This window comes from Phocoena phocoena, chromosome 3, assembly GCF_963924675.1.
Source record: "Phocoena phocoena chromosome 3, mPhoPho1.1, whole genome shotgun sequence".
Taxonomy (NCBI): Eukaryota; Metazoa; Chordata; class Mammalia; order Artiodactyla; family Phocoenidae; genus Phocoena; species Phocoena phocoena.
In genome coordinates, this window is record NC_089221.1 from 52,672,923 (window position 1) to 52,687,767 (window position 14,845).

At 40.5% G+C, this 14,845-nt stretch overlaps 1 protein-coding gene across 1 annotated transcript in view; it reads left to right on the top strand.

Annotated features, from left to right (window-relative positions):
• NLN (neurolysin) overlaps window positions 1-14,845 on the top strand; it is a 100,393-nt gene that overhangs the window by 53,718 nt on the left and 31,830 nt on the right. The window contains exons 6-7 of the mRNA XM_065875324.1: window positions 491-651; window positions 12,939-13,074. Of these exons, the coding sequence (XP_065731396.1) occupies window positions 491-651; window positions 12,939-13,074 (297 nt within the window). The remainder of the gene's footprint in view (window positions 1-490; window positions 652-12,938; window positions 13,075-14,845) is intronic.

Here is a 14,845-nt window from a genome sequence, read left to right on the forward strand (position 1 = left end):
CTTCTACAAAAAAACACAACCAAACCACATCTAGATTTTAGGCTATAAGAATGTATACTGTTTCTAGAGACAGTCCAGAAGAAATTTCATAATCTTTCTTGGTAACTCATGCTAGCGTTTAACAGCCTTCAGTGCTTTGAATTTTTTTTTGCCTCGCAACGTCCTCTACATTGTAACTTAAACTAGTCTTTCCTTATTCTGTGATGGATTTTTCTTGGCTTAATTTTGCCTGTTCTTCATCAAAATGCCATCTATACAAGTGCACTGAAGCCTGTTCATATTTTGAATTACCGTCTCCCAGGCCACCTGTCCTCTAACTGCCACCCCCATTACAATAACGTCAAAGCAATATTATAAGGATTGTCATTATTTTACTTGAATTTCAGTTACTCCACAAAATTCCTAGAGCTTCTTAAAGGCACCATGCCAATGCTAAATAAACCAATAATGAGTGGAAAAATTGAAGTATGAGAAAATGATTTTTTTGCAGGTGCTCTTCCTGATGATTTCATTGACAGTTTGGAAAAGACAGATGATGACAAGTATAAAATTACCTTAAAATATCCACACTATTTTCCTGTCATGAAGAAATGTTGTATCCCTGAAACCAGAAGGAAGATGGAAATGGCTTTTAATACAAGATGCAAAGAGGTACTATAAATGTTTGTCTTTCTTTTGTTTTTATGGAAAATTTTAAGAAAAATGTTTGCTTTGTTTACCAATGTTGAATCAGAGGTTGATTCCTCTGTGTGAATTTCTATTTGTGTGAAGGTTATGCCTCCTAAATCCTCAGACTTACAAGACACCTTTTTCCTTGTTCATTGGCAACCTGCTTGGTATGGCCATAGGCTAAGCTGTTCTAATACAAATAGAATGGATTAAAGAAACTAAAAGTTGTATTCTTCTTCCAAGTCAACAGTCCAGGGCTGGCGGGATACCTCTCTCTCCTTAACAAGTGACTTCTAAGGCAGTTGTCACCATTTTCCAGCCTGTTGGGAAGAGGGAAAATAAAACACAGAGCAAGCGTCTTTAAGAAGAAGACCGGGAAGTGACATCCATCAACTCTATTCACATCCCATTGACCCAAATTCCATCATATAACTGTATCTAGCTGCAGGGGACACTGGGAAATATAGTCTTCAGTTGATAGCCATTTGCTCAGCTGAGGGCATTCTATTACTAAAAGGAAAAAAAGGAAGAATTAGAAATGAATTTTAGAGTCAACTAGCCAACTTCACCACAGTCTGCCTCTCTGGCTATCCTAGTAATCTTGAGCACCCTTTTTTTCCCCACATAGAACCCATTCACCATATGTCAGATCCCAACCAGTTACTGCCTTTAGCTCAAAGACCAGGATCTGTGAGTGGCACACGGTCCTCCCCAGTTATACCTTCTCGTGATCTGGCCGCATGTGAAAGGTTAGAAAACTTGTCTGGCCCGCTCACCTCCAACACGTACCCAGTGGTAGAATAGGAACAGAAAACCACACTAAAGACTCCCATTTGGAAAAGGAAAGAATGGGAAACAAAGCAAGCCCATACCAATTTTCAGAAACAATTTGGCAGGAATTGTGAAGATTCCGAGCTCTGGTGAAGTTCCTGGGATAGCCCGTTGGACTTACTTGGATCTCCTTTCTAGCAGGAATTCCTTTAGCAATTGTATGCCATGGCCCCTGGTTTTGCCTGCAGGGAATTCTTTCTTGTCTGTTACCCTCCATGACCATATATCCTGGGCAGCTGCTGGTATAGATTCCTGCTGATGCCAGTTTTGAAGCCTGAGGGTTGCCTTTGTAGGCCAGGCTTAATGATATCTTTGGTAATAAAATTCCCTCAGAAACTTAATCGCCTTCTTATCTGTTTGCTTCCAATCAGATTCATGTTAAAATAACAACACCCAAATACCGCTTTCCGTCATAGTCCTCAAATCCACCATATCTTTTCTTATATACGGGCTCCTGTATGGTGTCCATCCTGCTGTTCTTCAGTTTAATGGGGTCTGCTTCAGGGCCCCCCGCAACAGTAGACTTGAGGAAGAAGGCAGCACCCTCACACTAATCTTCACAGTTCAGTAACTCTGAGTGGCAGTCTTCTCTCCTGGTCTCTGGAGAACAGAGCAATTACCTTTTCCAGTCACCTGAAGCCCCACATCAGGGGCCACAGGCAGAAGCTCTCTTAGCAGAACTCTTTTCCCTCCATCTTTGCAAACTGACAGCTCACTTGAGCTGTCTCTCATGTAATCAATCTTTCCAAAAGCAACAAATACCAACAAACAGACACCAACATTATTAGTTTTCCCAAACAATTACCCTAGAGCTAAGACTCAGTAGGTGACTGGCCTGCCTTCCAAGTTATGGCGAGCAACAATTTTAACAAATGTTATCCATGATATCATGAGGATTACCAGCTTCCCGCTTGACAGCATCTGTGTCCTCACCTTCCATTCCTGTACATTTTTCATTTTGGTTATAGCAGCACCCTATTCCTACTATTAGTCTCTGTGGGTATTAGGTTTCAGGTTAAATAAAATGTGCAAGGTCAACCAAAAGCACAGTGACTCAAATAAGCTAAAAGTTATTTTTCTTCAGAAAGGATTAGTGGATACCAGGGGCTGGGAGACTGGGGAATTATTGCTTAATGGTTACCAAGTTTCTGTTTAGGGTGTTAGAAAAGTCTTGGAAACAGTGGTAATGGTTGCACAACAGTGTAGATTATAATTGGTGCCATTGAATTGTACACTTAAAAATGGGCTAAAATGGTATATTTTGTGTTAGGTATGTTTTACTACACTTTTTTTTAAGGTTTATTTCTCTTGCAACTAACAGTACAGAGGTGAGGGGTCCAGAGCTGGAAGACAGCTCTGCTGTCCTTAGTATGTGGCTTCCAAGGTCATTGTTCTCATCTTCAGTTCACAGCTAGCAAGACAAGCATCTATAAAGAGATGACCCAGAAATTTCACTTATCACCTCATTCGTATTCTGTTGTCCCATTGTGTATCACATGGCCACAGCTAGCTTTAAGAAAGGCTAGGAAAGGTAGTCAGGAGACTGTGTGTCCAGCAAAAACTCAGAGAATTCTGTTACTGAAAGGAAGAATGGGGGAATTGATATTAGGAAAAAATTGGCAGTCTAGGGAGAAGGTCTAGGGAAACTGAAGAACGGGGCCAAGACTAGTTTGAAAGACTCAAACTACTTAACTTTAGAACTTGGAGAATTGTATTATGTGTTTCTCATATCCATGTTTCCATTCTCGTTTTAAAATAATAATAACATAATTATATGGTGTTTGCTCTTGTGCCAGGCGTTTTTCTATGCATTTTACTTATATTCTCACTTAATCTGCATGATCACCCTATGATGTAGCTACTTTTATTATCTACGTCTTGCAGATGAGAAAACTGAGGCTTAGGAAGATTAAGGGACTTGCCAATAATTAGACAACTAGTACATGGTGGAGCCAAATTTTGAACCCTGGTACTCTGACCTCAGAGTGTGATCTTCCTTAGAAGCATGTCTGTAAATAATTGGATGATTTAATCGTAGTTTTTCTTTGACCTCAATGTTTATTTACTTCCTCTAGGAGATTATTTTTTCCTTTATTGTTAAGAAAACAATCAAGCAATATCATTATTTGCATTTTAATACAAATAAAATATATAAAATGTTTGTAATAATTTGAGCAAAATCCCTAAAACATTTTTAAGCATAGAGTTCTGTGGCGTTAAGTGTATTCACATTGTTGTGCAGCCATCGCCACCATACATCTCCAGAGCTTTTTCATCTTTCCCAGCTGAAACTCTGTACCCATTAAACACTAACTCCCCATCCCCCCAGCCCCAGCCCCTGGCATACATCATTCTACTCTCTGTCTCTGTAAATTTTACTAATCTAAGAACCTCATGTAAGTAGAATCCATATAGTAGTTCTCCTTTTGTGACTGGCTTATTTCACGTAGCATAATGTCTTCTAGGTTTATCCATAATTTCGCATGTGTCAAAATTTCTTTCCCTTTTAAGGCTGGATAATATTCCATTGTATGTATATATCACATCTTCTTTATCCATTCATCCATTGATGGACATTTAGGTTGCTTCTACCATTTAGCTATTATGAATAATGCTGCAGTGAACATGGGTATGCAAATACCTGTTTGAGTCTCTGTGTCCATTTCTTTGGGATGTATACCCAGAAGTGGAATTTCTGGATCATATGGTAATTCTATGTTTAATTTTTTGAGAAATCATAATACTGTTTTCTACAGCAGCTGTACCATTTTACACTCTCATCAGATATAAACATTCCAAATTTTCCACATCCTCACTTTATTATTTCTCTTTTTTTTATTTTTTAAAAAATTTTATTTATTTATTTTTGGCTACATTGGGTCTTCATTGCTGCACATGGGCTTTTCTCTACTTGTGTCGAGCAGGAGCTACTCTTTGTTGCGGTGCGCTGGCCTCTCTTGTTGTGGAGCACAGGCTCTAAGTGTGCAGGCTTCAGTAGTTGTGGCACGCAGGCTCAGTAGTTGTGGCTCGTGGGCTCTAGAGCACAGGCTTAGTAGTTGTGGCACACGGGCTTAGTTGCTCTGCGGCACGTGGGATCTTCCCAGACTAGGGCTCGAACCCGTGTCCCCTCCATTGGCAGGCGGATTCTTATCCACTGTGCCACCAGGGAAGTCCATCCTTTTTTTTAAATAGCCATACTTATGGGTGCAAAGTTAAACTGGTAAATTTTGTATTATGTATATTTTACCACAATAAAAGAAAAATTTTAAGTACCAATATTTGGTGCAGTATTGACGAGACTAAATGTGGAATCAGTATAGTCCTTAAGAATATGTTTTTAGGGGCAGGACGAGAATAAAGATGCAGACCTACTAGAGAACGAACTTGAGGACACGGGGAGGGGGAAGGGTAAGATGGGACAAAGTGAGAGAGTGGCATGGACGTATATACACTACCAAATGCAAAACTGATAGCTAGTGGGAAGCAGCCGCATAGCACAGGGAGATCAGCTCAGTGCTTTGTGACCACCTAGAGGGGTGGGATAGGGAGGGTGGGACGGAGGGAGATGCAAGAGGGAAGAGATATGGGGATATATGTATATGTATAGCTGATTCACTTTGTTATAAACCAAAAACTAACATACCATTGTAAACCAATTATACTCCAATAACGATGTTAAAAAAAAAAAGAATATGTTTTTACTCAAATTTAACAGTACCTAAAATTTTGTTAAGACCCTCATAGCTATCTCCTGAGACTTAAAAAGTCAATTATTTCAGAAATAAAATTGGATCATGAATCCAGAAAACAGTCTGCAACACTGAAATGGAATAATTTAGTAGAAGTTGAGATGGTCTAAAAATATTTCACAGTTTTACCACCCTGAAAGTAATGTAGAAACTCTTCTTTTTAGTGCTTTGGATCCAGTTAAGTATTAACCTTTATTTTGGTTTTTTTTTTTTAATCTTTATTGGAGCATAATTCCTTTACAATGGTGTGTTAGTTTCTGCTTTATAACAAAGTGAATCAGTTATACATATACATATGTTCCCATATCTCTTCCCTCTTGCATCTCCCTCCCTCCCACCCTCCCTAACCCACTGCTCTAGATGGTCACAAAGCACCGAGCTCATCTCCCTGTGCTATGCGGCTGCTTCCCACTAGCTATCTATCTTACGTTTGGTAGTGTATATATGTCCATGCCTCTCTCTCGCTTTGTCACAGCTTACCCTTCCCCCCCCCATATCCTCAAGTTCATTCTCTAGTAGGTCTGTGTCTTTATTCCTGTCTTACCCCTAGGTTCTTCATGACATTTTTTCCCCTTAAATTCCATATATATGTGTTAGCATACGGTATTTGTCTTTCTCTTTCTGACTTACTTCACTCTGTATGACAGACTCTAGGTCCAACCACCTCATTACAAATAGCTCAATTTCGTTTCTTCTTATGGCTGAGTAATATTCCATTGTATATATGTGCCACATCTTTATCCATTCATCCCATGATGGACACTTAGATTGTTTCCATCTCTGGGCTATTGTAAATAGAGCTGCAATGAACATTTTGGTACATGACTCTTTTTGAATTATGGTTTTCTCAGGGTATATGCCCAGTAGTGGGATTCCTGGGTCATATGGTAGTCCTATTTGTAGTTTTTTAAGGAACCTCCATACTGTTCTCCATAGTGGCTGTACCAATTCACATTCCCACCAGCAGTGCAAGAGGGTTCCCTTTTCTGCACACCCTCTCCAGCATTTATTATTTCTAGATTTTTTGACGATGGCCATTTTGACTGGTGTGAGATGATTTCTCATTGTAGTTTTGATTTGCCTTTCTCAAACGATTAATGATGTTGAGCATTCTTTCATGTGTTTGTTAGCAGTCTGTATATTTTCTTTGGAGAAATGTCTATTTAGGTCTTCTGCCCATTTTTGGATTGGGTTGTTTGTTTTTTTGTTGTTGAGCTGCATGAGCTGCTTGTATATTTTGGAGATTAATCCTTTGTCAGTTCCTTCATTTGCAAATATTTTCTCCCATTCTGAGGGTTGTCTTTTAGTCTTGTTTATGGTTTCCTTTGCTGTGCAAAAGCTTTGAAGTTTCATTAGGTCCCATTTGTTTATTTCTGTTTTTATTTCCATTTCTCTAGGAGGTGGGTCAAAAAGGATCTTGCTGTGATTTATGTCATAGAGTGTTCTGCCTATGTTTTCCTCTAAGAGTTTGATAGTTTCTGGCCTTACATTTAGGTCTTTAATCCATTCTGAGCTCATTTTTGTGTCTGGTGTTAGGGAGTGATCTAATCTCATACTATTACATGTACCTGTCCAGTTTTCCCAGCACCACTTATTGAAGAGGCTGTCCTTTCTCCACTGTACATTCCTGCCTCCTTTATCAAAGATAAGGTGACCATATGTGCGTGGGTTTATCTCTGGGCTTTCTATGCTGTTCCATTGATCTATCTTTCTGTTTTTGTGCCAGTACCATACTGTCTTGATTACTGTAGCTTTGTAGTATAGTCTGAAGTCAGGGAGCCTGATTCCTCCAGCTCTGCTTTTCGTTCTCAAGATTGCTTTGGCTATTCGGGGTCTTTTGTGTTTCCATACAAATTGTGAAATTTTTTGTTCTAGTCCCGTGAAAAAGGCCAGTGGTCGTTTGATAGGGATTGCATTGAATCTGTAGATTGCTTTGAGTAGTAGAGTCATTTTCACAATGTTGATTCTTACAATCCAAGAACATGGTATATCTCTCCATCTATTTGTATCATCCTTAATTTCCTTCATCAGTGTCTTATAATTTTCTGCATACAGGTCTTTCGTCTCTTTAGGTAGGTTTATTCCTAGATATTTTATTCTTTTTGTTGCAATGGTAAATGGGAGTGTTTTCTTGATTTCACTTTCAGATTTTTCATCATTAATGTATAGGAATGCCACAGATTTCTGTGCATTAATTTTCTATCCTGCTACTTTACCAAATTCATTGATTAGCTCTAGTAGTTTTCTGGTAGCATCTTTAGGATTCTCTATGTATAGTATCATATCATCTGCAAACAGTGACAGCTTTACTTCTCCTTTTCTGATTTGTATTCCTTTTATTTCCTTTTCTTCTCTGATTGCTGTGGCTAAAACTTGCAAAACTGTGTTGAATAAGAGTGGTGAGAGTGGGGAACCTTGACTTGTTCCTGATCTTAGTGGAAATGCTTTCACTTTTTCACCATTGAGGACGATGTTGCCTGTGGGTTTGTCATATATGGCCTTTATTATGTTGAGGAAAGTTCCCTCTATGCCTACTTTCTGCAGGGTTTTTATCATAAATGGGTGTTGAATTTTGTCGAAAGCTTTCTCTGCATCTATTGAGATGACCATATGGTTTTTCTACCTCAATTTGTTAATACGGTGTATCATGTTGATTGATTTGCGTATATTGAAGAATCCTTGCATTCCTGGAATAAACCCCACTTGATCATGGTGTATGATCCTTTTAATGTGCTGTTGGATTCTGTTTGCTAGTATTTTGTTGAGGATTTTTGCATCTATGTTCATCAGTGATATCGGCCTGTACTTTTCTTTCTTTGTGACATCCTTGTCTGGTTTTGGTATCAGGGTGATAGTGGCCTCGTAGAATAAGTTTGGGAGTGTTCCTCCCTCTGCTGTATTTTGGAAGAGTTTGAGAAGGATAGTTTTTAGCTCTTCTCTAAATGTTTGATAGAATTCGCCTGTGAAGCCATCTGGTCCTGGGCTTTTGTTTGTTGGAAGATTTTTAATCACAGTTTCAATTTCAGTGCTTGTGATTGGTCTGTTCATATTTTCCATTTCTTCCTGATTCAGTCTTGGCAGGTTGTGCATTTCTAAGAATTTGTCCATTTCTGCCAGGTTGTCCATTTTATTGGCATAGAGTTGCTTGTAGTAATCTCTCATGATCTTTTGTATTTCTGCAGTGTCAGTTGTTACTTCTCCTTTTTCATTTCTAATTCTATTTATTTGAGTCTTCTCTCTTTTTTTCTTGATGAGTCTGGCTAATGGTTTATCAATTTTGTTTATCTTCTCAAAGAACCAGCTTTTAATTTTAATGATCTTTGCTATCGTTTCCTTCATTTCTTTTTCATTTATTTCTGATCTGCTCTTTATGATTTCTTTCCTGCTGCTAACTTTGGGGGCGTTTTGTTCTTCTTTCTCTAATTGTTTTAGGTGCAAGGTTAGGTTGTTGATTCGAGATGTTTCCTGTTTCTTAAGGTAGGATTGTATTGCTATAAACTTCCCTCTTAGAACTGCTTTTGCTGCATCCCATAGGTTTTGTGTTGTCGTGTCTCCACTGTCGTTTGTTTTTAGGTATTTTTTGATTTCCTCTTCGATTTCTTCAGTGATCACTTCATTATTAAGTAGTGTATTGTTTAGCCTCCATGTGTTTGTATTTTTTACAGATCTTTTCCTGTAATTGATATCTAGTCTCATAGCGTTGTGGTCGGAAAAGATACTTGATACGATTTCAATTTTCTTAAATTTACCAAGGCTTGATTTGTGACCTAAGATATAATCTATCCTGGAGAATGTTCCATGAGCACTTGAGAACAAGGTGTATTCTGTTGTTTTGGGATGGAATGTCCTATAAATATCAATTAAGTCCATCTTGTTTAATGTATCATTTAAAGCTTGTGTTTCCTTATTTATTTTCATTTTGGATGATCTGTCCATTGGTGAAAGTGGGGTGTTAAAGTCCCCTACTATGAATGTATTACTGTCGATTTCCCCTTTTCTGGCTGTTAGTATTTGCCTTATGTATTGAGGTGCTCCTATGTTGGGTGCATAAATATTTACAATTGTTATATCTTCTTCTTGGATCGATCCCTTGATCATTATGTAGTGTCCTTCTTTGTCTCTTCTAAGAGTCTTTATTTTAAAGTCTATTTTGTCTGATATGAGAATTGCTACTCCAGCTTTCTTTTGGTTTACATTTGCATGGAATATCTTTTTCCATCCCCTTACTTTCAGTGTGTAAGTGTCTCTAGGTCTGAAGTGGGTCTCTTGTAGACAGCATATATATGGGTCTTGTTTTTGTATCCATTCAGCCAATCTGTGTCTTTTGGTGGGAGCATTTAGTCCATTTACATTTAAGGTAATTATCGATATGTCTGTTCCTGTTACCATTTTCTTAACTGTTTTGGGTTTTTTATTTTAGGGCTTTTCCTTCTCTTGTGTTTCTTGCCTAGAGAAGGTTTTTTTTTTTTTTTTTTTTTGCAGTACACAGGCCTCTCACCGCTGTGGCCTCGCCCATTGCGGAGCACAGGCTCCGGACGCGCAGGCTCAGCGGCCATGGCTCACAGGCCCAGCCACTCCGCGGCACGTGGGATCTTCCCATACCGGGGCACGAACCCGTGTCCCCTGCATCGGCAGGCAGACTCTCAACCACTGCGCCACCTGGGAAGCCCTGTAAAGGTTTTAATTTCTCCATCAAATCTGAAAGAGATCCTTGCTGGGTATAGTGATCTTGGTTGTAGGTTTTTCTCCTTCATCACTTTAAATGTGTCCTGCCAGTACATTCTGTCTTGCAGAGTTTCTGCTGAAAGATCAGCTGTTAACCTTATGGGGATTCCCTTGTGTGTTATTTGTTGTTTTTCCCGTGCTACTTTTAATATGTTTTCTTTGTATTTAATTTTTGACAGTTTGATTAATATGTGTCTTGATATGTTTCTCCTTGGATTTATCCTGTATGGGACTCTTCTGTGCTTCCTGGACTTGATTAACTTTTTCCTTTCCCATATTAGGGAAGTTTTCAACTATAATCTCTTCAAATATTTTCTCAGTCTGTTTCTTTTTCTGTTCTTCTTCTGGAACCCCTATAATTTGAATGTTGGTGCATTTATTGTTGTCCCAGACGTCTCTGAGACTGTCCTCAGTTCTTTTCATTCTTTTTTCGTTATTCTGCTCTGCAGTAGTTATTTCCACTATTTTATCTTCCAAGTCACTTATCCGTTCTTCTGCCTCAGTTATTCTGCTATTGATCCCTTCTAGAGTATTTTTAATTTCATTTATTGTGTTGTCTATCATTGCTTGTTTCATCTTTAGTTCTTCTAGGTCCTTGTTAAATGTTTCTTGCATTTTGTCTATTCTATGTCCAAGATTTTGGATCATCTTTACTATCATTATTCTGAATTCTTTTTCAGGTAGACTGCTTATTTCCTCTTCATTTGTTAGGTCTGGTGGGTTTTTATCTTGCTCCTTCATCTGCTGTGTGTTTTCCTGTCTTCTCATTTTGCCTATCTTACTGCATTTGGGGTCTCCTTTTTGCAGGCTGCAGGTTCTAGTTCCCGTTTTTGTTTTTTGGTTTTTGGGGTTTTTTTGTGGTATGCGGGCCCCTCACTGCTGTGGCCTCTCCCATTGCTGAGCACAGGCTCCGGACACGCAGGCTCAGCGGCCATGGCTCCCGGGCCCAGCCACTCTGCGGCATGTGGAATCTTCCCGGACGGGGAAACAAACCCGTGTCCCCTGGATCAGCAGGTGGACTCTCAACCACTGCACCACCAGGGAAGCCCCCTGTTGTTTTTGGTGTCAGTCCCCAGTGGCGAAAGTTGGTTCAGTGGGTTGTGTCGGCTTCCTGGTGGAGCGGACTAGTGCCTGTGTTCTGGTGGATGAGGCTGGATCTTGTCTTCCTGGTGGGCAGGCCCACATCTGGTGGTGTGTTTTGGAGTGTCTATGCACTTATTATGATTTTAGGCAGCCTCTCTGCTAATGGTTGGGGTTGTGTTCCTGTCTTGCTAGTTGTTAGGCATAGGGTGTCCATCACTGTAGCTTGCTGGTCGTTGAGTGAAGCTGGGTGTTGGTGTTGAGATGGAGATCTCTGGGAGATTTTCACCATTTGATATTATGTGGAGCTGGGAGATCTCTTGTGGACCAGTGTCCTGAAGTTGGCTCTCCCACCTCAGAGGCACAGCACTGACTCCTGGCTGCAGCACCAAGAGCCTTTATCCACACGGCTTAGAATAAAAGGGAGGAAAAGTAGAAAGAAAGGAAGAGGATAAAAGAAAAGAAAATAAAGTTATTAAAATAAAAAAATAATTATTAATAAAAAAATTTTTAAGTAAAAAAACACAAAAGAAAATCGGACGGATAGAACCCTAGGACAAATGGTGAAAGCAAAGCTATACAGAGAAAATCTCACACAGAAGCATACACATACACACTCACAAAAAGAGGAAAAGGGGAAAAAATAATCTTGATTCGTTGTCTATTCAGGTATTCCACAGATGCAGGGTACCTCAAGTTGATTGTGGAGATTTAATCCGCTGCTCCTGAGGCTGCTGGGAGAGATTTCCCTTTTTCTTCTTTGTTCACACAGCTCCCGGGGTTCAGCTTTGGATTTGGCCCTGCCTCTGCGTGTAGGTCGCCGGAGTGCGTCAGTTCTTCGCTCAGACAGGACGGGGTTAAAGGAGCAATTGATTTGGGGGCTCTGGCTCACTCAGGCCGGGAGGAGGGGTGGGTACGGAGTGCGGGACGAGCCTGCGAGCCTGCGGCGGCAGAGGCCAGCGTGACGTTGTACCAGCCTGAGGCGCGCCGTGCGTTCTCCTGGGGAAATTGTCCCTGTATCCCAGGACACTGGCAGTGGCGGGCTGCACAGGCTCCCCGGACGGGAGGTGTGGAGAGTGACCTGTGCTCGCACACAGTCTTCTTGGTGGTGGCAGCAGCAGCCTTAGCTCGTCTCATGCCCGTCTCTGGGGTCCGCGCTGTTAGCTGCGGCTCTCGTCTGTCTCTGGAGCTCCTTTAAGCAGTGCTCTTAATCCCCTCTCTTCGCGCACCAGGAAACAGAGGGAAGTAAAAGTCTCTTGCCTCTTCGGCAGGTCCAGACTTTTCCCCGGACTCCCTCCCGGCTAGCCGTGGCGCACTAACCCCGTACAGGCTGTGTTGATGCCGCCAGTCCTCTCCTGCGATCCGACCGAAGCCCGAGCCTCAGCTCCCAGACGCGCCCGCCCTGGCGGGTGAGCAGACAAGCCTCTCGGGCTGGTTAGTGCTGGTCGGCACCGATCCTCTGTGCGGGAATGTCTCCGCTTTGCCCTCCGCACCCCTGTGGCTGCGCTCTCCTCCGCAGCTCCGTAGCTTCCCCTCTCCGCCACCCGCAGTCTCCACCCGCGAAGGGGCTTCTAGTGTGTGGAAACCTTTCCTCCACAGCTCCCTCCCACTGGTGCAGGTCCCGTCCCTATTCTTTTGGCTCTGTTTTTTCTTTTGTTCTTTTGCCCTACCCAGGTACGTGGGGAGTTTCTTGTCTTTTGTGAGGTCTGAGGTCTTCTGCCAGCGTTCAGTAGGTGTTCTGTAGGAGTTGTTCCACGTGTAGATGTATTTCTGATGTATCTGTGGGGAGGAAGGTGATCTCCGCGTCTTACCCTTCCGCCATCTTCCCCCTCTCTCCTCTGATTACCGTGTATTTTGGTTTTTACTATTGTTGTCTATTACCAGGAAAACACCATAATCCTGCATCAGCTACTCCCACTGCGGGCCAAAGTAGCCAAACTGCTCGGCTATAGCACACATGCTGACTTTGTCCTTGAAATGAACACTGCGAAGAGTACAGGCCACGTAACAGCCTTTCTAGGTTAGTCTTCTTTTCTTAATCCCTTGTATATTGCCATTTCTCTTTTTCTGTGACTGTTTTGCTGCATAGAACCAACTTGACAGACAGCCTCAGAACTTAATATGCCCTTGAGAACATTCTGCTTTTCATTCGTGCAAGAGAAATTTATTGGTCACCTACTATATGTTAGATACTGTGCTTGGCCCTAAGAGTTGCTCATTGCTTATATTACTATTATGGTCCTTGCTTCATTCTATTTGTATCTTGACGGGGATTTTTATATTAATTTCTAAGAAGATGTCTAGGGACCTACAGAGAGAGGATTAGTCTGTTGTATGAAATAAGCTGACAGCATATAAATGAAAATAGAGCATATAGAAGCAAAAAAATATTTTATATTCCAGAAGCCACTTGTTAATACATAAAAGAATATAAAATAATATGCATCAAAACTGTTATCTAATAACTATCTTCACGTTCATTTAAAGTCACTTTTTCATTAATCTTTTTAAAACCATAGAGCTTATGTCCATGACATTTAGTCAGTAGCACCCTATCACCCTTACCCCTCTCAATCTCAGTGTCACTATTCCAAGTCACTCTGGTTTTCTCTTTCATTTTAGTGAAAATGGTTGAATAACATAACCATTGTAAAGATACTAATTTTTGTTTTAATCTTCTCTAATCAGAGTTTACCAGAGTATGATTTATTTTTTAACTTTCTCATTGACCCCTTTCAGAGTTTATTCACCTTTAACAGTTAGTGTATAATTTTGTTAGCTTAAAGTTGGAGATGATTAATAATGTGTCAAAATCAGCATGCAGCCTGCCCTTTAGTCCTCTGTGTTCTCTATGGCCATACCTTGAATTATTAATGTATATGCTGATGTCACATATGACATGTAGCAGGTGTTGCACAAATAGTAGCTATTCATTATTATATAATTCATTTATTCATTCATGAGACATTTATGAAATAACTGCCCTGTATTAGTGTGCATGCTACACAGTTGGACTATAGAAAGGGCTAAGACAAGGTTCTTTACTCAATGAATTTTCCGCTGAGCGGAAACAACGGAGATGTGAACCAGTAATTGCCATCTGTTCTGATGTATTGTATACAAGAGATTGGCTTGGGGAGTTAATAGGTTTGGTGAGAATGTTTCCTTTAGTGGTAACTGTGTATACTGAAAATTTTCCTTAATAATACCTCATTAACTTAATTTTTTAAAAGCAGTTTTCTCTCTAATCAGAATTACATCTCTCTATATCTTCCATGATTTTCCTCTTTTTGTTTCACAGCACTCCTCAAGCTGCTGCCTTCACCTCGCACTATGGGGATGCCCCTTACAGAAGCAATGCTTTTTATCCACATATGTAGCAAATTGTGGAAAATAAATACATAATAAAAGCATACTCCTTTAGCCAAATACAGTGCAATAGTCAAAAACTGACCACAGCGTTAAATTGCAGTATCCCTCTAAAAAGTAGAATTGCCATGTCCAAATAGACCTTCTTCATAGGAATGGGGTAGTGATTAACTAAACCCATGGCTCTCAAAGGCGATGAGCAGTTTTCAGTAATTCTGACCTCAGGTCACACCTGATTTGTTTTCCCTAGGTCTCTGAGGAGCCTAACCTCATTGAAGAATAATCACGTACATGAGTTTAGTTTCACTATCGCTTCATTCCCTGAATTATAATGTTCTTAAGGCAGAGTTCTCTGAGATAAACTTCAGCTTTGTTGATGATGTAAGGAAGTTGTGGCCTGATTTGGGTGGTGCAAAAAAAAA